This window comes from Aricia agestis, chromosome 18 (assembly GCF_905147365.1).
Source record: "Aricia agestis chromosome 18, ilAriAges1.1, whole genome shotgun sequence".
Taxonomy (NCBI): Eukaryota; Metazoa; Arthropoda; class Insecta; order Lepidoptera; family Lycaenidae; genus Aricia; species Aricia agestis.
Window position 1 is genome coordinate 10,162,647 of NC_056423.1, and position 24,113 is coordinate 10,186,759.

Genomic DNA, 24,113 nt, shown 5'->3' on the forward strand with positions numbered 1-24,113 from the left:
AATGTATAGAGTCTAAACGTGGGAGAACCATGCTTCGGCACGAATGGGCCGGCTCGACCGGAGAAATAACAAGGGCTCACAGAAAACCGGCGTGAAACAGCGCTTGCGCTGTGTATCACCGAATGAGTGAGTTTACCGTAGGCCCAATCCCCTACCCTTTTCCCTTCCCTACCCTCTCCTATTTCCCTCCCTACCCTTTCCCTTCCCTACCCTCCCATTTTACCCTATACCCTCTTAAAAGGCCGGCAACGCTCCTGCAGCTCTTCTGATGCTGCGAGTGTCCATGGGCGACGGAAGTTGCTTTCCATCAGGTGACCCGTTTACTCGTTTGACCCCTTATTTCATAAAAAAAGATACTAGACCCTTTAGTTAAAATGCATTCGCTAGTTTCCAGTTTCGATAGCGAAGTAAGACGTTAAAAATTTATGGGATTTGACACATAACTTCACCATCGAAACTATACTGTACTCGGCGAAACATGGCGGTACAATGAAGTGTCAGATGTTGTCATCCGCGGTTCATATAGAAAATGACAAGATTTTTGACCGGGAGTCAATGACCGCTACCGCCGAATACAGTACAATATCTCCCACACCGGTTTAGGTGGCGGTAGCCGGTTACATTGAAACCATGCCAGTTACGCAGAAGTCATTTTATAGTGCCCAAGTGTGTGCGCAGTACAGAAGATCATTCTATATTCCCATACTCTCATAATCCAGTGGGACGGAAGACAGACACGACTGGCGAGAAATCAGGCGCAGGACCGACTTTTTACATGCCTATCGAAATTAACGAATGCATTTTGACTAAGCACTCCGGTGTCCGTTTGGTTGCGCTCGATTTCGACTGTTTGGCAGGAAAATTGTGGGGCATTTTATATGGGGCAATGTTTACCCTTATGGCGAGACCGCACTTTACCTTCCATAGAATTGAGGTTTGTAAAACGTCAGTGGGGCCTTTACTCCCTTAAGACAAAAATAGGTACATAAAGTAATGTCATTATTGGCTATTTGAAAATCTAACGTATTGTCTATAGACGTCGTATACAATCTACTTAATATATTACATTTTATCATAAAAATACTTGAGCTTATTCAGCAGAACAAACTTAAAATGTCTTTTAAATCCTAAAATTATACTTATATTGTGTCATTTATTCTTGTCGAATTTATCTCCCGTATTCGTCTGGGTGAGGCGCGCGAAATCTTGCGAGAGCTCCTTTAGTTTCTCTGCGTACTGAAAAGTAAAAACAAAACAATGTTAAAGCACAATGATTTTCCAACGTTAGCGGTGCCACAAGTACTAAGTACTATCTTCTTCTCGTGAAGTTGATTCATAGGCAGATAGCAGACCTACGTAATTTAGAGTGGGTTGCACACAGAAATAAATCTTGATTTATTTCTGTGGGGTTACACCAACTTACTTTAACTATAACTGTAACTTTAACTATAACTTTAACTTTAACTACAATGCAAAATGTCAAATTTTTTAACAGTCAAAAATATACGCCATAGGTTGAGCTCGACAAGGCTACATATAACTAACGCTGTCATCATACAAAAACGCCATTTTTGACAGTTCTCCTTTACCAGCTGCGCCCCCGCCCACGTTCATTTCAAGCCTTGTCGGACCAGCTAATATCTGTCAAATTCTGTGGTCAAAGTTAAAGTTAGCCTTAACTATAACCATAATTTTGACCATAACTTTAACTTTAACCACGCCTCTGGTGCAACCCACCCTTAGTCGCGTTAAGTCAAACCCAACCAACAATGTATTACCTGTCGGCTGGGTTTGACTAAACATTGACATTAAAATGAATTAACATTGAATATCCATAACAACGACGTAGATCATTGTGTATAAATTTCTTCGATGGTCTTAATGGTGGGAAGATACCAACAACAATAATTGTTGAAATCGGCGAATTTTCGTACAAATTCAACGTTACGCCTACCGCCCACGGCTTGCCAGCACGCAGATTATCAGATAAGGTCGTTCAGGGAAGTAGCTAACGGAGTTTTAAAACAGCTGAAGGCACATGACCGACTCGGTCGCCAGCTCTCCGTCGATTAACGCGACTAAATTACTTAGGGCCGCCATCTGCCTAGGAATCAACCAGTGGCGCAACTATAAGGTGGCAGGGCTGGCAAAATGCCACGGGCCCTCGACCCGAAAGGGCCCCGGCCCAAGAGACCGTCTTTTTATACATTGTTTTATTATTAACGTGACTATTTTACTGATAGGGCCCCATCAATATGCCTCGGGCCCCGGATGTTATTTTTACACCACTGCAATCAACTTCACTGATAGTACATTACATACCTCAGTCTGTGCCGGCCTGTGCCTGGCCTCCCTGGCTCGGGTGGCGGCGTGTTGGTCGATCTGCTCCTGCAGCCTCACGAATATCTTGCGATACTCCTCCTGTATCCTACTCAACTCGCTGTGCACGTGCTCGTCCTTCTTCGCTATGTAATCCTAGAACACACAAACTAATATCATAAACTATACTGTACTCGGCGAAACATGGCGGTAGCGGTCATTGACTCCCTGTCAAAAACTTGTCCTTTTCATATATAAACCGCGATTGACAATGAAGTGTCAGATGTTCCTAGTCCATTGCCAATCGCGGTTTATATAGAAAATTAAAAGTTTTTTGACAGGGAGTCAATGACCGCTACTGCCACGTTTCGCCGAGTGTCGCAGGCGGATTGTATAATCCGCTGCTCAGGGGCGTGCACTCCTTAAAGACAGAAATGCAGTGCATTACCTGCCATTCACAGATATTTTAATTAAACTTTCGTATGTTTTAGATGACTATAATTAATAGTAAAAAAATTAATACACTAAATAGTAAAATATAGTACACTAAAAACGCTTAAATTTATATAATAGCACCAATTTGCAAGTGTTTAAAGTTTAAATTCTAACGGCGCGGACCAAGTCATGCGGCGATCTCCCGCATGCCTTGCCATTAAGATTTTTTTCCGATCATGATATAATATCTAAAGCTATCCGACCACTCCGCTGGGCCCCGCAGCGCATACCCGTCTATCAATCCTCCTAACCCGTCAATATGTCACACATATTCCTGTGCACGCCACTGCCTCTACTTTACATTACGGCTAGCTGTTTTAAAAAACAGAGCCGTTTTGTAATGGGGCGATATACCGATTAGCCGGATTTTAATGGGATTAAAGATTATTTTAAAGTCGACTTTGATAACCATACATCGGATCTTAGTCGACAGTTCAGAAACTTTTTGTTTACCGGCCTCTAGCGTGAAAACATTGCATTAATATCCAATTTCACTCACCTTGCAAGTCACAACAGTTCTCTTCGCATTCTTATATTTGTCCAACAACATCTGGTAATCGTGGTTAAGTTTGTCACACTGCTGCTCCAGATGACTGATTTTCGTGTGCTGCTCCATGACCTTGTTCCTGACGGTAGTGTTGGTAAAAATAGCATTAGCAATAATAATTAATTGTTAAATGCCCATTAGCAATAATTAAATTAATCGAACTTGCTAAAAATACGATTGCTAATATTATCATGCGTAGCAATAGCCTGCGATCATGATAAAAATCGGCCAAGTCCGAGTCAGACTCCCGCACGAAGGGTTCCGTTCCGTTATAGAGCAAAAATAGACCAAAAATTTTGTTTATTGTATGGGAGCCCCCCTTTTATTAATTTTATTTTGTATTTAGTATTTGTTGTTATGGCGGCAACAGATATACACGATCTGTAAACATTTCAAAAGTCTAGCTATAGCGGTTCTTGAGATACAGCCTGGAGACAGACAGACGGACGGACGGACAGACGGATAGATATCGAAGTCTCAGTAATAGGGTCCCGTTTTTACCCTTTGGGTACGGAACCCTAAAAATCACGTCCGCGCTGTTTCGCACCGCTGTGTTAACTGTTATTTTTCACTCGATGCGAAATAATACTCGACGCGAGCGGTGCGATGCGATTCACGATGCCGCGTTTTTAGCAAATAGCAAAGCAATAATACTTAGCATGCTGTGACATAAAAATTAGCATGTTAATGAAACTTATAGAAAATAACATTAATTCCAGTTACTACCTGAGGGTCTGACATTCTGAGCTGGTCTTCTGCTTCCAGTCATCTTTCTCTCTCTTCAATAAGTCTTCTAGCGAGCCGAGCTGGGAGAGTTTCTCCTTGTATTTCTCGGCTTTGTGTTTCCATTCACCGCAGTTATCCACCGCCTTTTGACATTCAACCTGCAAGATTAATACGAATGATATCTTTACTATTATCACACTAATATTATGGTCATACTATCATACTTCATACTAATATTATAAAGACAAAAGTTTGTATGTTTGTTATTTCTTCACGCTTAATCAGTTGGAACGTTTTTGATAAAATTTAGCGTGGAGTCAGCTGATATCCTGGATTAGCACATAGGCTTTTGTAATATGCAATTTACTTTTACAAAACACCGCGGGGCACAGGCACAGCTAGTGTGTTATAAATTCGAAAATATCTGTCCGTATGTTATCTCTTTACGATTTTGCCACTCAATCCATTCAGCCTACCTAGCATACGCCAACGAGATATCTCACTCTCGAGATAATTAAATTTTGACATTATGAGACGAGTAGTTACTCGTCTCATAATGTCAAAATCTCGACATTATCTCGACCAAACTCTATAAAAATGTGTTATTTCGATGATAGATCTACGCGAGAAAAAATGTTTGTCATGCTAGGGTCAATAGAGATGAAGAGACAAACCATCAAACATCGAGAAAACATGTAGAGTGAGATATCTCGTTGGCGTATGCTAGGTAGGCTGATGAAATTTAGCATAGAGATACTTTGAGTGATTATTAATATAGATTAAAAGTCACGTTTTCGAAAGCTAACTTGTGTATCTACATATTATATTGATTATCGAGTCTGACGACGACCATTGTTTGTGCGACGTGATAGCGATGGACGTTGCCATGGTGACATACTTATAATACGGGCGAAATACTTTATATGGCAAAGAAACGTTTGCCGGGACAGCTAGTATAATATAATTGAGTGTGTAATGCGTCGAGTTAGCGACCGGTCGTGCTCCGCGTTACACACGCAGCAAAAGTAATATTTTTGCGAATCGCGCGGCCATTGCCGCTGCACGTGACCATGGCGCTCGTGGCCAACGAGTTGCTGGCGTTTATCCAGCATGCCATCGACACTATGGACGAGGTCAGCATCATGCAGATCTGCAAGTCCTCCTTCTCCAGCGAGGAGATTTGCAAGGGCAAGCAGCTGCTATACGAGACGCTCGGACAGAGCGCGAATATGCCGTCGCGACGAAGAGACGGAACGGAAAGGAGCGTGCAGGACATCATCTCCCTGCTGAAGCAGACGGATCCTGATGAGGTGCCGGCTTTTGTGGCAAAGGAGCTCCACAAGCTGCCGCCCGTCACATTGGACCACGTCGACGTCGTCAGCCTACTGAAGGACATCAGGTTCCTGAAGGAGGAGCTGGCCGGAGTTCGAGGTAGATTGCAGGCATCAGAGTCTACGATCAGTGACTTACGTATTGAATTATCGCAATTAAAAAGTGGTAATTCAATATGTAGGTTACCTGATGCTGATGCCGCATTCGTCACTACTCGTCGTGGCGCGCAAGCGAGCACGTTTAGCCCGTCAGCATTATCATCGGACGGGTCAACGAACACCGCTGCTGCCGCCCCCGCCCCCGCTCCCCTCCCGGTTGCGCCGACCCCGAGTCCTCAGGCGACTCAGAAAAACTTTGCGACTGTTGCTGGTCGCCCCGCACCTCCCCCGCGGGCGAAAACTAATGGGGCGAATGAGAGCCGCAAGGCTTCGAAGAGTTGCGATACTGAGAGCCGCAAGGCTACGAAGAGCCGCAAGGTGGAATCTTCTCGGCTTGGCAAGGACGAAGGCAGGAGGTGCGATGAGGAGGGCTTCATACTGGTGGAGAGGAGGAAGAAGCCCGCCGCCCGCAACCATCGCGGCACCGCACCATATGTACCTGAGCTACGTCTGCGGAGCGAGGTCCCCGCGACGCCCCTGTACATATCCCGCCTGCACTGGTCCATGGAGGTCCAGGATGTCGTGGACTACATCCATAAGAAGACGACACTGCGCCTGAGGGTCGAGCGTCTGCAGTCTCGCCACAAGGTTAACTTTGGCTCCTTTGTGGTGAGAGTACCGACGAATCTTCTGTCGACTTTCGAGGCGCCGGAGTTCTGGCCGATGGATGTAATCTATCGGAGGTTCCGGGGGAGACTCCGGAACGAAGCGAGTCACGTCGCCGGCAAAATGTGACAGTGTTAGTTTTTAAGTATATATAAAATATGTATGTTGGTTTTAAGGTATTTATTATATAATTATATGTATGTTAGATTTAAGGTATTTGTTATATGGGCCTCTGATGCCCGAATTAAATGATTTGATTTGATTGAATATAAAAATATATTTCATATAAACCTGTAACTCATTATGTTCCTTTATCAACACCGATATCTCATTCTCTTTCGACTCCAATATCTGTGTGACTTTAGCTCTTTCTGCCAGTATAAACTCCTTCAATGTTTCAACCTCCTTAGCCTTTCGTTCTAGAAGATTTTTCAACTTGGTGACCGCTGTGAGCTGTTCCGTCTCCATTTCCTTTAATCTTCTAGCGCAGTTCATTTCTATCGTCTTCATTTCCAGCGTGAATTTCTCCGCTATCTGATCTCTTATTGCCTTCTCTTTCATCATAAGAGCAGTCTGCAAAGATAAGGATTTAAATATTACTAATAAAATAAAAAATAATATTACACATGTCAATTCTTAATTCTTATCTAGCTATAAGTAAATAGCACATGCCTTTAACCTATATTTTCATACAAAACAGCTCTTTCAATGTTTATATTTCATGTAAAATTTTACGCGTATACGTACGTGTATTTTATACGTACCTTGGCATTCAAATCGTCATCATTATCCGTGTCCGGCGTGTCCTGTCCGTCTCTACCATCCGGCTCGTGCGTCCGGTCCGACAAACCATTCCGGCTTTCCGAAATACCATTTCCGCTTTCCGACACACTCCGGCCTTCGGGTACACCGTTGCGATTATCGGCCATCGACATCCGACCTTCCGGCAGACCGCTCCGGTTTTCCGGTCCGATCCGGCCTTCCGGCATATCGATCCGGCTGTCCGTGTTGGTGGCGACTGAGCACTGCTCTGATAATCTCTGGTACCTCTCGAGGATATATTTTTGGAAGAACTCCGCTTTGCCTTTCAATTCTTTCATCAGCGTCTCGTTGCTTTCTTGGGCGGCTGTAACAGTACAATATTACTTTTTTGATAAGATGAAAAATAACAAAAATATAAGCATTTAAATATAGCCAGATTGTAGTTGGCAGCTACCTACCGTGACGCTGATGATAAGAAACGTGTCCATTATCTAGATTCTAGGCCAACGTTTCTACAGCTCTATACGGCACAATTAGGCATTTTTTCAATCCGCAATCCGTGGAGCGCAGACTAAAGGACATACTTTCGAAAGACGAGCATTTCTCGCCGTTTGGGAGCGCGATATGGCACGCGAAGTACATACACGTGCAGTATCTATCTTGATCTATGTCTGTGGTAATCACCTACTGGTACGTACCTAATCGAACGCTATACTTGCTGATCTGGTCCTCGAGGTTCCGTATGTGTTTGAGCTGCTTATCGCACTGTATGCACGCGCTTATCTCCTTACGCATGGCCGTCTTCTCGTCTGAAATGTTACGAAAAATACTGAATTCTCCTCAGCACCCCTTCAACGACTGAACCGATTGTAATGAAATTTAAAGTGGAGATTGGACTTTGAGGCTGCGTTTCCACCAAAGATGTGTTACGAGTAATGTGTTTTTTAGATCAAATAGCATCGCCACGCTGAGCGATGTCACGGCAAGCTTACGTCAATGAAGCGATTCTATTGATTCTCAAAAACACATTCCTTGCAGCACATCTTTGGTGGAAACGCAACATACCACCCATATGTACCACCCAGGAAATCGATTACTAGGCAGTTGACAAACCAACGTCATTTGGTGGGATCATGTTAATTGTGATCTGTCGATTGGGTTTGACGTAACGCGACCAAACTACGTAGGTCCCCCATCTGCCTAATATCAACTTCTCTGATAGTACATAGGTTAATAATTCAATCCAATGACCTTCCTTGGCACTAAAGTATCTCCTATTCAACGATTTGAGCGTGAAGTACTAACAGAGAGACAGACACAACTTTAGAAAAACTTGTGAGGTGTCTAGCGACACCCGAATGGAACGAAGTTATTTCTTATGTTCAAAAAACCTATTTACATATTATATATATTTAAAAAACGCCATCTATTGATGCCCTCGAATAATAACAACGCGTCGCTGTTTATTCTCAAAAAACTAGTTGACGCTCAGGAATACTATCAACGCCCTCTGTCCCTACCATGCAGGTACTAATAAAAAAGTGTCGAGGTCAAATATCGTTCTGTCTAGCCTCCTATACGCGGAACGCGCGATAAGCAACTTCGTTCCAATATAATTATGTTTTTTTTATATTAAGTTTATTGTTGTGAATATATATATTATTACCTTCAAGAAACTTATTCAACTTGTCAGTAAACTCTCTCTGCTTGTCCGTAAACTCGGTCTGTAGCTCTGATATCCTGCAGTTAGCGCGGTCCAACTCCTGCCTGACAGCTGTCAACTCCGCCGTCAGTTTCTCTACCTGACGCCTCTCACTCTCAACTCTCTCTACCAGCTCTCTCTCCTGCGTCCTATAAGCCTCCTTCTCTCTCTGCGTCATAGTGTGGACGTCTTTAAGCTCTCGAGTTACTGCGTCACGAGCACTGCAAACCTACAATCAATGGTTTACGTTACGTTTTTAAACATAACAAAACAAAGTGATAATATGTAATAGAAAGTAATGGAAGTGTTTGCCAAATGTATCACTCAATTTATTTTTGTAATACGTGTTTCTCGCCGTGTATAATAATTTGTAAAATTATTTTGTGAGAAATAAAGTCTTAAACCGTATAATACTTTAGGGTATGTGTGTTCTTACACACATACACATACGCGCGAGCGCGCGCGCATGTAGACGCACGCATCCACGAATGTACGCATCCACGCACGCACGCATCCATGTACGCGCTCACGCACGTTTGCATGCTCGCAAGTCGCAAGCACGTACGCACCCACGCACACACACGTCAAACTTACAATACCCCCTTTAGTCGGGGGCAAAAAATGATACGTTACCTGTAGATACAAGGTCTTCAGGTCGCCGTTCTCCTTCTTGATGTCCTTGAGCTGTGCGGCGTATCTATCCAGCTCCCGCAGCAGGTCCGCGTTGGCGTCCTGCACGAGGCTCGCCCGGCTGCCCCTCTCCGTCTTCAGCTTTTCATACTCCATCTCGAGCTCCGCGTATTTTAGCTCCTCCTGTGATAATAAAAAATCAAGTTGATGAGTTTAAAAATAAATCGTTAATACTACTTACACGGTCAGTCACACTACGATACCTATTTACTGTTTAGTTTTACTTTGGTGTATAAAATACTGGACAACGCCCTAGCCCGACTACGTCGTGCCGAAATTCGTTTATCGCAAAAGAACCGGTTACTATTCCGGCACCATTCTAAATTAATGTTTGTCTTTCAAAATGTCTGCATTAAAAATTTCATTAAAATCGGTTCAGCTGATTCAAATCGACACAGGAGATACAGTGGTGGGAATGAGTGGTGGGCCAAAGCCAGTTTAAAAAAAAATGTGCATACTAAATGTCAAAATCAGTTCAGCGGTTTGACGAGGGCCGTGTTCGTCGGCGTAATTTTTAGCGCATTCGCTGCAAAACCTAGTTATTGCGCATGTCCAAATCATTTCATGCCATGGCAATGACAACTGTTTACGACTTGACATTTAACCATTTAAATAATATTAATACCTCCTATGATATTCATTGAATACCTCGATAACTTCCTCCACTAAATTTTTCAAGTGATCCATAACCATATTTTTAATTCTAAAATAATCAAACACTATTATAGTGTTAAATAAATTATTTTAGACAATTTAGGCTTATGTTTTTATGTTTAGTTTTTATTATTTACTAAGGCTTACAACTGTCTCTCCAAAAGTGAAAACTTGGATATTGGTCTAAAATTAGTTCAGTATAAAAAACAGATAAATAGTGTATTTAAAATTTAAAATCTAAAATATTTTTCTGCTATGTCTATTTACCTTGAAATTTTAACTATTCTATTTTGTTGTATTGTATTGTTTGATTCTTCCTATGCAGCTATGTAATGTTATTTTTATAGTCATATTACTTTATTATAGAATTTTGTTGTTAATTTTTATTGGTGCATGTAGTGTTTATATGTAAGAAGTTGTAACACTGAATGGTAATTAATTAAGTGTATCCTGCACTTTATTATAAGTGTTAGCAATTGTTGACAAACCTTTTAAAATAAATAAATAAAATTATTTTAATCATGTAATACGTTGTTTACGACTTGACCAGCAACTTGTTATGGCGTTGCCATGACATCCTTTGGACATGCGCAATAAAAGGTTTGTCCAAAAATACGCCGACGAACACGGCTGAGGTCAGGGGAGGTAACTGACAGACTAGCATTTTCGACATTAGTACGTACATTAGATTAATTAGTCATTTAATTTCTACAAAAAAACAGGGTGTAACAAAAATAAGTGATAATACTTTAGGGTGTGCACGTGTTCCTAGTAGAGAGTTCACTGTGAAAGTAGCAGCGCTGAAAGATCAATTTTTTTTTCACTTTTGTATGGGGAAACTCGTGATGCTCGGGCCCTTGCCCATACAAAAGTGAAAAAAAATTTTCGTCTTTCAGCGCTGCTACTTTCACAGTGAACTCTCTATTTTAGTTACACACTGTATATAACTCACATTCTTCAGCTCAGCCCTCACGTCTTCCAGATCACTCCGTAGCTGTACATTTTCGTGTCTATACGCGTCCTCCCCCCCGCTACTCAATAGTTCCACTTTGTTCTTGAGCATGGCGATATGTGAGTTCAGTTGGAGTTCGACACCCTTGGACTCCTCGAGTTTTGACCGCAACTCCGACTCTTGTTTGCGATGGTGCTCCAGTCTTTTGTCTCTGAAATATTAAAGTGAAACTTGTTTAGCTACGAATAATAAAAACTAAGGAAACGTAACTCCTATACTGTGTTGAATAAATGTTTATTATTATTATACTTCAACCGTTTCGAATTTGTTCCTTTTCGCACACTTAGGCCCGTATAAATAGTCAGTACTCAAGATGCATCTCGGTCTCAAGACACGCTTCAGGCTCTGTGATTGGTTGGCTGTCAAAATTTGGACCAATCACAGAGCCGAACTGCGTCTTGAGACCGGGTCGCATCTTAAGTACTGACTATTTATACCGGCCTAAAATATCGAATAGCAACGAAACACTTTACACTCTTTACGTAACAAAGCCGTTGACATCAATTGTCACTTCTATATTTACACGAAATTGTGTACCGAATAAATGCGTTAAGTATGCATGTATTAGTCACATTTTGTAGACTCGTGGACAAATGACACAGTTACTTCCTTAGTTACTTAGGCGCGTTGAGAGTGAAATAACAAGGTCGCTTCATGAAAAATAGGGTCGAAACAATAATATAAAATATTGCGTCGCGGCGTTGTCACGATTTTAGAAAGACATTTCCCCTCAGTCCAAAATCTCACGAGTGTACTTAGCCCAGACAAATTAGACAGAAAAAAGTCGTAACCTAGGAAAAATTCGCATAAAGCTGAAAATTGATAGATACGTTAAAAGGCAAAGTTGTAGATCATACAATTCTCTACAAAAAATAATAAAACACTATTATTTTTTGGTACGTATTCGTGTATGTGTCCCTTAAATAGAGTTCAATTTTTTTTGTAAAGTTAAAGAAAAAATCACTTTTTGAAACTGCTACTTCTATTCACAGAAAACTCCTTACAAACCATAAAGTTAATATTCCTAACGGAATAGAGAAACAAAGGTCTGAGCAAGAGAGATGTCACTATCAGTAACACTGCGTGGTAAAAAGAGACGTGTGATACATGACAGCAGCACTCTTTTTTTGACGTCCAGTCGGCACGTGCCGCACGTTGACAATTTAATCTCATAGAATTCATGTTCAATCATGCTTGTGTAAGTGTATACTTACACATATTCTTCACACAGTTGAAAACCAATTTTGGTTTCGTTTGACAGCTCGACATTGTTGCTCTATTCCGCTAGGTATATTAACTTTATGTTACAAACACATACACATTACACACGCTAAAATATTACGGGTGGTTTTATCGTTAAGCGTTTTGCAGCTCCGTTGGAGCGCGCGCGTTCGAAGCTGTAACAAACGTACGGGGGCGAATATTTGAGAAAGACTAAATTCATGTCTTTGAAGTTGGGTCCAAAATGCCTTCGTAAATTTGATGTAACATTACACATTTCAATGTCTAATTAACTAACGAAAATGCTGCTAAAACTATTTGAAAGTAGAGTTAATATTTCAAAAGTTATTATAAAAAAAAAGTACCAAATTGTGACATTTTTGCGTGTCGTTTCGATACTGCCGCTTACAATTTATTATTTATAAAAATAAATGAGCTAGAAAGGATTAAAAATTTAATGTTAATTTGAAGATAAAGAACTAGTAAACTATTCGATACCAACAAATAACACACCAACTTACATTAAATAACTAAAAATTCTATTTTTAAAATGTTCATAAAATTCGCGTCATTGGCCTGCGCATTGTTTGTTTTGAATGCCTTGCCGATATACTCTACGTTACGGGTTTAAACCTATTTTGCGATAAAATCTGCTGGCTCACTTTATTTGATCGCAGTGCTTTGGTGTGGATAGAGGTCTTCGTTTTATGCAGGTGAGTCTTTAAAATACGTTCTACAAAAATGTCCAAATAAGATGTCATTAACCTTTTTCGATGTGTGCCAACATTTGTCTGTTTTTCACTACTTTTTTTATACCAAGTTATAAAGGCCCGCAACATTTCTAAGTTCTTAATAATTTTCTTAGTTTTCTTTATATCAATACTTAATTATAAACGAATTTAGTGAAAATGTCATTTTCCTAAACGTCTTTTTCCTGAATACCCCTAAAAGCATAATGACGATCATTCAGAATAATGACCAAACCGCCCCCCCCCCCCCCCAAATATTACAGCTGTTTTATTAATGAATAGTCGGTGCTATGAATAATGCGTTTTAATAAAATGTAATATTTATTCAGTTATTCTACGATAACACGGTTTGGTTTCAAAAGACCGCTGCGATGCGCGCGTTCGGTCAATGGTGCGCGCTTTTTGTTTTGATCGCACTTTTTTCATGTCCACTAATTTTTTGTGTAACTTTGTTACGGATATTATGAATTATAATTGTAGTAACTTGAAATTTTTTTTTTGTTTAGTTAGGCTATAAGGTACCTAACTAAACAGGTCAGAGCCAGGGTGGGGCAAGCGCCCCAGCTTGCCTCAGTGTGGCTACGCCCATGAACGCTACTACTACCCCCATACATCTTCAAACGCGCGGCGCTCCAACGGCGCTGCCGAAATGCTTAACGATAAAACCAGCCTATAACTTTATCTTGTTACATATACGCGTTGCGTACCTCTTAGCTAGCTCATCTTGCAGCGCCGGCAACTTCTGCATCTGCTGTTTGTATCGACTCAACACCTCCTTTAGTGTCGCCAGCTTACTCGCCAACGAGTCGCCTGTTGCACCTGAATCAGATCATTTCAATTCGTAAAACAAACATAAATAAATGTATACAAGGTGTAACAAAACACACAGTGATAATACTTAAGGTCGTAGGTAGGTAGGTGTGTGTGTCTTCAGTCTTGTATAGAGTTCACTGTGAAAGTAGCAGCTCTGAATAGATATACGCTGCGTAAATTATTTTAAATGAGTGAGAACACTTTCGTCAACAAGCAACATCGCCCGCTCTCGTCTCTGGTGTTACTGACCTATATTGTGTTCGGGCATCCACTCGACGAGCAGGTGGTGTAGCGAGGCGCGCGCGTCCTCCGCGTCGCGCTGCGCCGCCGCCAGCGTCTTGCGGCACGCCACCAGCTCCGACGCCGTCTCCTTCAGCTTCGACTGGAATTAGTTAACTTTTTTTTATAAAATACTAGCTGTCCCGGCGAACGTTGTTTTGCCTTATAAAGTATTTCGTCCATATTATTTTATTGAAGTGACTAAATAAGTATGTCACCATGGCAACGTCCAACGCTATCCCGTCGCACAAACAATGGTCGCCGTCAGTCTCGAGTTGTAATAATTTACTATTATTTATTCAAATGCACTTATCAATATAATGAGTACCCAGTAGCCGATTCTCAGACCCACTGAATATGCATATAAAATTTGGTGTACGGTCCAACCGTACAAAGTCCATTGTGTCAATTCACATAATCATCAATTTGTCAATTTCACTTCGCGCTCATTTTAAATATAATTTAGTTTTAAACACAGTTGCCGCAAAATCGTCGCGCCTTGCGATATACAACTTATCAGCAACTATAGTTTTAGTATCTATCTAGTTTTATAAAGGTCCTTTGTGGTCCTTCGACAACTATTAGAATCAGTATCCTGAGATCCTCCGTGCTTACCGTAAGCAGGATCTACCTCGCGAGTGTCGAGCCATTTAAAATCAGTAAAGCCGTTTCGGAGGAGTACGCGGCCTAACATTGAGCACGAGAATTTTATATATAAGATGTACTAGCAGAGTAAACAGAACTACCGAGTAGGCCGACTCAGAAGAGATCTGGAAAATACGTTTGACGTAGTATGTCATATGGCGCGCACAGTACTAAATTAGTACTGCACGCGCCGGCCGATATCCCCTCAGCTGTGGCGAACCCCGCTAGGGGGCGCACTTCAAAAGTCCGCATCTGTGGCGCAACCACTGAGCACTGACCTCCATTATACAAGTACGCTGAACTAATGATACCCTTTGAAATGACAGCTATTTTTGTGCCTATTTGAAGCGGAATCAGCTCCCCCAATGCGAGGGATAGGAACTAAATTTGACGTGAAAATGACGTTTGAAAGTCGCCATATTGGCGCTGATAGCAGTAGTGGGAGTACTTGGAACTAATACTAGTTTCTACCATGGAGGTATACTATTAATCTGTGGTTTCTACAACCAATAGCGATTGAGCGGCCATTTGCAAGTTACGTCAGATTTAGTTCTCCTCCCGCGCATTGGGGGAGCTGCTTCCGCTTCAAATACAGCTGGGTATCATTAGTCTTACGTGTATAATGAAGGTCAGTGGGCGCAACCCTTTCCGGGGTGTTCAAGTGTGCAATCACAGCGATAAAACTACTTTCGTCATTGTTTATCATATTGAAACGCGTGTATGTAGAGCAAGACAGCTAGCATGCGTCGTTTGAGTTCTCGGTAGAGAAGGAATATTTATGAAGTTACATTGCGAAACATGTTGAATATTACATTAGCGCCCAACTCGCGTAGATACGCTCGTTTGTTTGAAGTCGCTTAGTTCTGTCTACTCTGGTAAGTACTATTTTAGGAACATGCATAGCGGCCGAAAAGGAAGATCATCCGATCGAGCGAGAGAGCATGCTCGGTAAGGCCGAAGCCCACTGATGTCATTTCAGACGTTGTATTTACCTTGCCGTGCTCAAAAACTTCGATAGCGCGATGTGGGACTGTATCGCTTCTTGTACCGCCACACAATGTTTTATAAAACACTTATATCCCGGTGAACTTCGTATCACTTTCCTCCTACTTCCCTTGAATTTCAAGAATATTTCAAGACTAAAATTTGGAAAACCTGCTCAGGCGTTCTCGAGATAATTTTAATAGATATAACTCTCATAAACTACCTGGCACTAGCGCTACCCATAATTTTATGATTTCACAAGAACCCCTCTCAGTCAAAGGTAAGGCTTTACATATTTCTCATCTTGAGCAACTTTTGGCCAGGAGCAGTCGGCTAATTTTATTATTTCATGTTCCAAACTCACATATTGTACCTTGAAGACGCTTATCTTAAATTAAAGTTAAGCAAACGTGAAATTTCTCAGAGTGGAGCCGTAAGAAAAGTAGTTTTAAGTTAATGGCAGTTTTAAAGTTTCCCTCTACTCACCCCCAGATCTCTCAGCTGTTCTCTGCCGATGTCTCTCTCTCTCACCCGGCGCTGCGCCGCCTCCAACTCTCCCGCTAGCCGGTTGATGGTGTCGCCCTTCTCTATCAGCACGTCTTCTTTCTCTTTCTGACGCTCCACGCATCTCCTCTCCAGTACTTTTATCTCGTTTTCCTGAAACATATTGTGTTCATAAAGTTAATATACCTAGCGGAATAGAGAAACAAAGGCCTGAGCAAGCGAGATGTCACTATCGGTAACACTGCGTGGTAAAAAGAAATGTGTAATACGATCAATCTAGCTAGGAATCATTTTAAGAAAATGTCATTTTATTCGTGTTTTATCGAATACTGAGCAAAGCTCGGTCAAATAGCTAGTTATCTATTATCACAAGACAACGCAATACAATAAGTAAATTAGAATAGAGGTAAAGTTGCATAAATTAGGGCCAACGCTAAATCTCGCGCGGGAGCACGCTCGCGTGTGTTATAGTATGGGCAGCGCAGGCGCGTGCGACGTGTGTGCGAGCGTGCGCCCGCGCGAGTTTTAGCGTTGGCCCTTACAAAAATAATAGATTACCTTCTCTTCGAGCCTGTTTTTGGCTTTCATCAAATCACTCTGCAGCCTGTCTACTTCCTCGCGATGTCTGAAAAAAGGAAAAAAAAACTTGAGAGGTGTAGGGCACCAGGATGGAACGAAGTTATTTCTTATGTACAAAAAAACTGCACTGCACACTCAACAAAAAAATCGTCACTACACCACACTGTTCAGTGCGAAACTGAAAGACGAAACGAAAATAACTTGCATTCTATGAGAGAGAGAGAAGGAGAGAGAAACACGCGCTACCGCACGGCAACGTCACAAGTCACAACGCGCAACGACATAAAAAGTGTCGTTACAACTTTTCGTCTTAATTTTTTCTGTCTAGCCCCCTTTCGCAACGCGCGATAAGGAACTTCGTTCCAATTGTAAATGAGATATAAATAAAATATATAAGACATTTCTTTTGTTGGTTATTATTTGGTTTTTCCTATAGGTGTGGTTTCTAAATTCGACAAACTATTTTTTTATTCTTATATAGGTCGCACATATTAAAACTAAAAGTGATTACGATCCTCGCGACAACGACCACAAAAATTTAAATAAAATGCTACTTTACGCCCTAGGGCGTAGGCTATAGGTTTCATTGTGCTTTACGCCACTACAAAACAGCGGCGGCACGGGTCGCTAGACCTAGAAAATCAAAAGAACCTAGGAAATAAAACCTTATCGCCATCTCTTTCAGACCACCACACACACTTCAACTGAGTAAATAAATACTAACTTAGGCTTTGATGAATGTAAAACAATGATACAAAATAATATATTTATATGTATAGATAGAAACAAAAAAGTATTTTATTATGATGAATGATGATGAAAAAATACATACAGAATGAGAATAAAAAAAAATAAAAATAATAATAATAATTAAGTACTTCAAACTCATTTCAGAAAAAATTATTGAAAACTATGTTGTGCAGATTGGGGAAAAAAATAAAACTCGGATTAATTCAATATCCGAAATATAACAGTGCCTGAACTTTCGAGACATATACAATAGCTCAAAGAGTATATTACCACTACGTATGAATAGCTTATCAAGAAAAATCATAGACAACCTATAAAAAGACATTTTCACTTTTGTTAACCTGTAGATTTTTTTTCCTTTATCTTATAACCTTTACCAATTGATTTTTTATTCCCTAAATTCCGTTCCTTTCCGATGATTTTATGTTTTAACCGTAGAATAAATCTTAGGTATTATTTTCGGGAATTAAAAATTAAATAATTAATAAATAATTTTCGAAAATTAATGTCTAAAACAAACAAATATAACAGTACCTGAACTTTGTAGACATTTTACAAAAAAAAAAATTCTGAACGCGCACATGATGTCTTCAGAAAAAAATAAAGTTGTGGCTTAAATGTCTCAGCAACCAGGCCATAAGCTCCAAAAAAAAAAATAGTTGTTACACTATTTGACAGGACTGGACAACAAATGTTTGACATGTAATAAACAAATCAGCATCTATTGAAATGATTAAGTATTCATTACACATATTGAGTTTTCATTGTTTTTAAGATGTATTCTGCTATTCGGGACGGAAACAAATCCAACAAATCAAAAACCATGGCAATCGGTCCAGCCGACCTCGAGTTATAAGTGTTTTTTTTTTTTTTTTTATGAAATAAGGGGGCAAACGAGCAAACGGGTCACCTGATGGAAAGCAACTTCCGTCGCCCATGGACACTTGCAGCATCAGAAGAGCTGCGGGTGCGTTGCCGGCCTTTTAAGAGGGAATAGGGTAATAGGGGAGGGTAGGGATGGGAAGGGAAGGGAATAGGGGAGGGTGGGGAAGGAAATAGGGTAGGGGATTGGGCCTCCGGTAAACTCACTCACTCGGCGAAACACAGCGCAAGCGCTGTTTCACGCCGGTTTTCTGTGAGAACGTGGTATTTCTCCGGTCGAGCCGGCCCATTCGTGCCGAAGCATGGCTCTCCCACGTATAGTGTTGTAACAAACACGACTTTCTTTTATATATTTAAGAAGATTAAGGTAAGTAGTAAGTTTTTCAACTAAAAAATGGTATTACCTGTCTTGTTGTTCTCTAAACAACGCGTCCGTGTCGTGTGAATGCGCCACCTGAAAAATAAAGCGTGTTAGTAAAATAGACTTATTCATGTGCAAAATGTACAGTTTACATGTGGTAGTTGGGGAGGGGAAGAGGGGATTTCGGGATTAGCTCGAGCGTGTCAGATTAAGCTTGTATAGGCTTCCGACATGTGTCTAGTTATCATGGTATAGAAATCAGATTTCTCACGTGGTGGGTTAATATTTTTTTTTATATTGAAATGTAATCGGATCTGTCAGATTAAGATAGGGGATGTTTAGTATACACTATACCCCAAAGAAGCTTCCATATAAAGCACTGACGATTCAAAGGTTAGGTAAGCCTATAGGGACATTTTAAAATATAAAAAAATAAAGCTTCTTATTTTCCGAACTAAGCTTCGCAGATAATTTATTTTGCACTAAACTAAATGATTTAGTCCTTGTTGTCTTAAATATATTTATAATTTACCTAAATAAGCAATTTTGTGAATACATAATAAATTAATAATAAGTAAGTATATTTTCTTTTTCAAAACTTTATTTTACTTTTATTTTATTTTATTTTTATTTTACCATTTATTTCAGGCATCTAAGCCCATAATACAAATACCTTACAGACTAACATACATATTCATATATATACCTCGACTAACATACATATTGTTATTATACACTTTAAAACTACACTTTGTCACGTGTTGACGGCTACGTGATGCGCTTCATTCCGGAGTTTCCCCCGGAACCTCCGGTAGACCACATTCATCGGCCAGAACTCCGGCGCCTCAAAGGTCGAAAGAAGATTCGTCGGTACTCTCACCACAAAGGAACTAAAGTTTCTACTACTTTAAACTACTTTAAAATGGCTGCAGTTTATGAACCCACCGCTTAAATAAAAAACGCTCTTATTATTTTTTTATCAGTTTTACCTAATGTAAAAACCTACTAGGTCTCCATGACGCTCGAGTGACTACAAAAATAGCACCTTCCCCTCCTCTACTATGAGTTTATAGACAAGATTTTAAAAGTGACATTAGTTTATTATTATTTGAAAAATATTTGAAATATATTTGAAAAATAAACACAAATATTCATTTAAAAAATGGGTTATATTTGAAGGAAAAAAACAGGACAGAAGTCAGAACAGGATAAATAAACTTTGGCAGTAGCAGGCTATGTTTTGTAAAAGGAATGAACTTTTTATCGTAGAAAAATGCATAGTTCCAGCATTTTCCAGTGATGGCAAAAATAAAGGGGCAAACAAGCAAACGGATCACCTGATGGAAAGCAACTATATTCGCCCATAGACAATAAGGTTTAGACCAATATATTTCAAGCCCTTTCTCCTATCGCGTGGATTTGGTACTAATGAAAGTGGGCAACATTTCATACACGTTTTTCCAGTCATGTAAGAGCCAGTCTATATGGCACGTTGCGTTGTTTTACATACAAATAACCAAGGTGTTCACGTCGCAACGCACACATGACGGACAACAGCCCCCGAGATGAAGCGGGAGGGGGTGTCGACGTTAAGACTGCTTCGTAATAACGCAGCGATGGCGCAGCGGCCAGCGGCTATGCGTCAAAATATTTGCGTTGCGACGACGCCACGCGCCGTGTGGACTGGCTCTAACACGCGCGCGGCCAGCAGCATGTAACCCATAAAGCTATAATACCCAGCGGAATAGAGCAACAATCTCGAGCTGTCAAACGAAACTGTACACTTACACAAGCATCTTTCTATGAGATTAATTTGTTAACGTGCCGATAAGTGCCGACTGGACGTCAAAAAAAGAGTTCTGCAGTCATGTCATCACATGTCTCTTTTTACCACGCAGTGTTACTGATAGTGACATCTTGCTTGCTCGGGCCGTTGTTTCTCTATTCCGCTAGGTATATTAACTTTAAGATGTCACCTCACCTGTAACGTTAGCAACCGCTGCTGTTTCTCCTGCAGAGCGACGTTTGTTGCAGTCACTTGCAGCTGCAACTCCTGCTTCTCGTCTTCAATCATCTTGATCTTGTCAGTCAGAGACGATATCTGCTGTTCTCGCTCCAATAGCTTGTGCTTACTGGACGCTGAAACAGAAACAAAATCCTTTTTTTTATATATTTTTTTAAATATATATTGGAACGGAGGTCGAAGTTCCTTATCGCGCGTTGCGAAAGGGGGCTAGACGAAAAGCCTTTTGATCTGTGCAAGTACAAATAAAAAAATAGTTTTTTTTTTTTACTTACCCAGCAAGTGTTGTGATTCCTGCAACGACAGCTCCGCTTTGTCCTTGTCCTGAATAGCCGCTTGCAGCCTCGCTCGGAGACTGTCAATCTCCGTCTTCAGACTCTCATTCTGACTCGCAAACTGTTGACACTCTTTCAAACTCATCTGGAAATTACAAAGAAGTTAAGAGCAATAAATGGACTATTATTTTAATAATAAAAATGCAAATGTGTTAGTCTGTTAACTCTTCACACATCACTGAACTGTCTTTGACGAAATTTGTTTGGGTGTTGTGAGGATCATATTCAAAAAATACAATACTTGCAATACAGCTTATCTTAGCACTGGTAGAAACGCAGCCTTAAAAAAATTTATAAAATGGATGATTACCTCATTCATAACTTTTAGGCTTTCATATTTTGTAAGTCCGTCAAAGTTGTTGACACCGTTTAAATGTCCTGCAAAGTTGATAAGTCATATTAAAAGGCAAATGAAACATATACAGTATACACCCCCCTAATATTTGTGAATTACATTGACCCAACTTAAAATATTACTTATTTTTATTGTAATAAAGTTAAATTTCCAATATTGATAAAATTTAATTTGTATCTTTCTCATTCACTCTCATGGGTTTCTTCCCTTTGATGTGAAGCAAATAAAAGATTTTATTTATTTATTTATTAACCCATTTGCTGATACAATAGTTAGGTAGTTATGACATTCTTGTGCTTATTATCACTGCACTTTTGTATGTTTTATGTATCAGCGTGTCCTGATGACACATAGGTCTCTAATAAAAGTTTAGTTTTTGTAAAAGATCTCCGATCCCAAAAGATGTAAACACCCGTTGAACAGTTGATTAGAAAAAAAATCACATAATGGTCTCAAAACAACTGTCAATAGATGTTTAAATCTTTTGTAGTAAGACTGTTCATGTTTTATTCTTCTTTCATGCACCTACCTACTATAGAATTTTAATATTGATGTTTCATAGTATATCTACATAATAACTGTTATATTTTTTAAATAAGTACCTGATTCTCACAGTCCACAGAATATTACCTGCTAATTCGTGAGGATAGAAGTTATGACCATCTCCTGCTGCGTAAGGACTATATGGTAGTTTTAAGTCATCCGGACTTCTCAGATGTGGAATATGGTTTTTGGGAGTCTCATAATACTTTGGTGACTCAGAAAATTGATGATTCAGTGACTCATTATATGTTGGTGGTTGACCAACTCTCACTGAAAAAAAAATATTATAAAATTGTTATTATTATACTGATGATTATTTTTCATACAACCGTTTTGTTGCTATTTTTCCACCATTACAAAAAAAAGGGTAATAACTAATAAATTAAATAAATATTTGTAAAGCATGGCAACCTACTAACAAATGATACAAGAAATAAAAAATATACAGACGAACATAATTATAACCTCCTCCTTTTTGGAAGTCGGTTAAAAAGGAGCAAGGTGCTAAAATAAAAACCTTTATCTTTCAAAACTATTGAATGGATTTTAATGATTTTTTTTTATTGAGTATTTTCAGAGCGAAGTAACCACTCCTCAAATACTGCAGTGCCTGGGACAAGATTTTTAAATGTCTGTATGGTTGCCCAAGCACATACGGCATTCTCGCAACATAGTCGGCCTAGTCCAGAGGAAAGAATGATTCAGTAAGTCTGGGACCAACTATGTGTGAGTTTCCTCACAATATTTTCCTTCACCGTACGAGCGTCCGAATTATTTACTAGAGATCAGAAAATGTCTCATTGGTACACGCCTCCACCCGGGAACGAATCTGCACCCTCTAGGAGTGCAAACCAAAGGCCTCTACCAATTAGGCCATGGACGCTCACTACAATAATCAATTATATTAGATATTACAACAGTAATCAATGGAAAATCGACACTTATGCCAACTTATTTCAGAGTTAAATTAAACCAATACCTCCATTTGTCTTTGGTCCCCCAATTGTGTGGTTACCACTCAAATTCACAGAACTGGCATCATCGTTCAAGTTCTCATCATTCTCTAAATCTTCGAAAGCACCAACAAGATCGTGTTTAAGCTACAAAATAAAAGGAACAATAAAATAAACAAGCACAGAAGCATTCAGACATAAGAGTGTTCAAATGTACAGTTTATACCTCCTCGTTCCTTCTTTTTGCATCTTCTAGCTCCTCCTGCTCCTCTAGTCGGTCTTGAGCACTATTATTGATGTGGAAACTAGGTGCACCTTGGAATAAACTCATCCCCGGGCCGTCCATCCTTTCGATCTCAACCGTTGCTTGTAATCATCAATACCAGTTGTAACACGTAAAGTAGATGTTAAAATTCACTCATTTTTTATTCATAAACCAATTAATATGAAGGAAAATTAAACCATGTTATGTATAGATCTATTTTTGTTGAAAAATAACGTAATACAAGAAACGCTTGTTTGTTGATACTTGATAGGTAATTTGACAATTGTTTGACAACTGTCGCAGAAAAAAAAGTACTGCATTTTTTTAAGGGGGTGACAGACGTGCGAGTAAGTACGCGGGCTTATGGCTCGACGATCTTAATCGCCTGTGTGTCAACAAAGAGCCGCGAGCCGCGTGCAGCGAGTCGCGAGCCTAGGGGCATGATAATGCAGTGTGAGCGATTCTCGTGTGTCACCAACACGAGCCGAGTAAGTTCGCGAACTTAAAACCCGCGTACTTAATGTCGGCTGTACACTCTCGCTGAGACACAGCGAGGCGGCCCGAGTGCGAGAGTGTAAATGGGTGCGCTCGCCTCGTCTCGGACCCTCTCGGTCCGGTGTCGGTATTTTGCGCCCGAGACAGAGGGTCTCGCGAGGAAAGCGAGCGCATTACTGTACACTCTCGCGTTTTTTCACTACTAGTCGCGCCGCTAGACAGTGCAGAACAGAAAAATAACAATAATAAACGTCATTATCAGTCATTATCTGTGAGAAATAAAATTAAATATGATTATAGATCTTTGGATTACATTGATATCTTTCGATGCATAGAGAAACATAATGGTCCATCTTCTCTGAGTTCATAACTGC

At 40.2% G+C, this 24,113-nt stretch overlaps 1 protein-coding gene across 1 annotated transcript; it reads right to left on the minus strand.

Moving 5' to 3' along the window:
* Positions 1-578: 578 nt before the first annotated feature.
* Positions 579-23,472, minus strand: LOC121735884 (intracellular protein transport protein USO1-like). The gene is made up of 21 exons (XM_042126864.1): positions 23,206-23,472; positions 23,006-23,126; positions 22,114-22,296; positions 21,439-21,506; positions 21,069-21,213; positions 20,752-20,909; positions 18,814-18,863; positions 16,757-16,823; positions 16,181-16,351; positions 14,036-14,168; positions 13,681-13,792; positions 10,944-11,154; positions 9,281-9,460; positions 8,612-8,876; positions 7,644-7,754; positions 6,948-7,309; positions 6,475-6,756; positions 4,088-4,245; positions 3,314-3,440; positions 2,323-2,475; positions 579-1,236 (listed from the first exon to the last, which is right to left on the minus strand). The coding sequence occupies exons 1-21, from the start codon at positions 23,323-23,325 to the stop codon at positions 1,150-1,152; spliced, it is 3,264 nt and encodes a 1,087-aa protein (XP_041982798.1). The 5' UTR covers positions 23,326-23,472; the 3' UTR covers positions 579-1,149.
* Between the last annotated feature and the right edge of the window lie 641 nt (positions 23,473-24,113).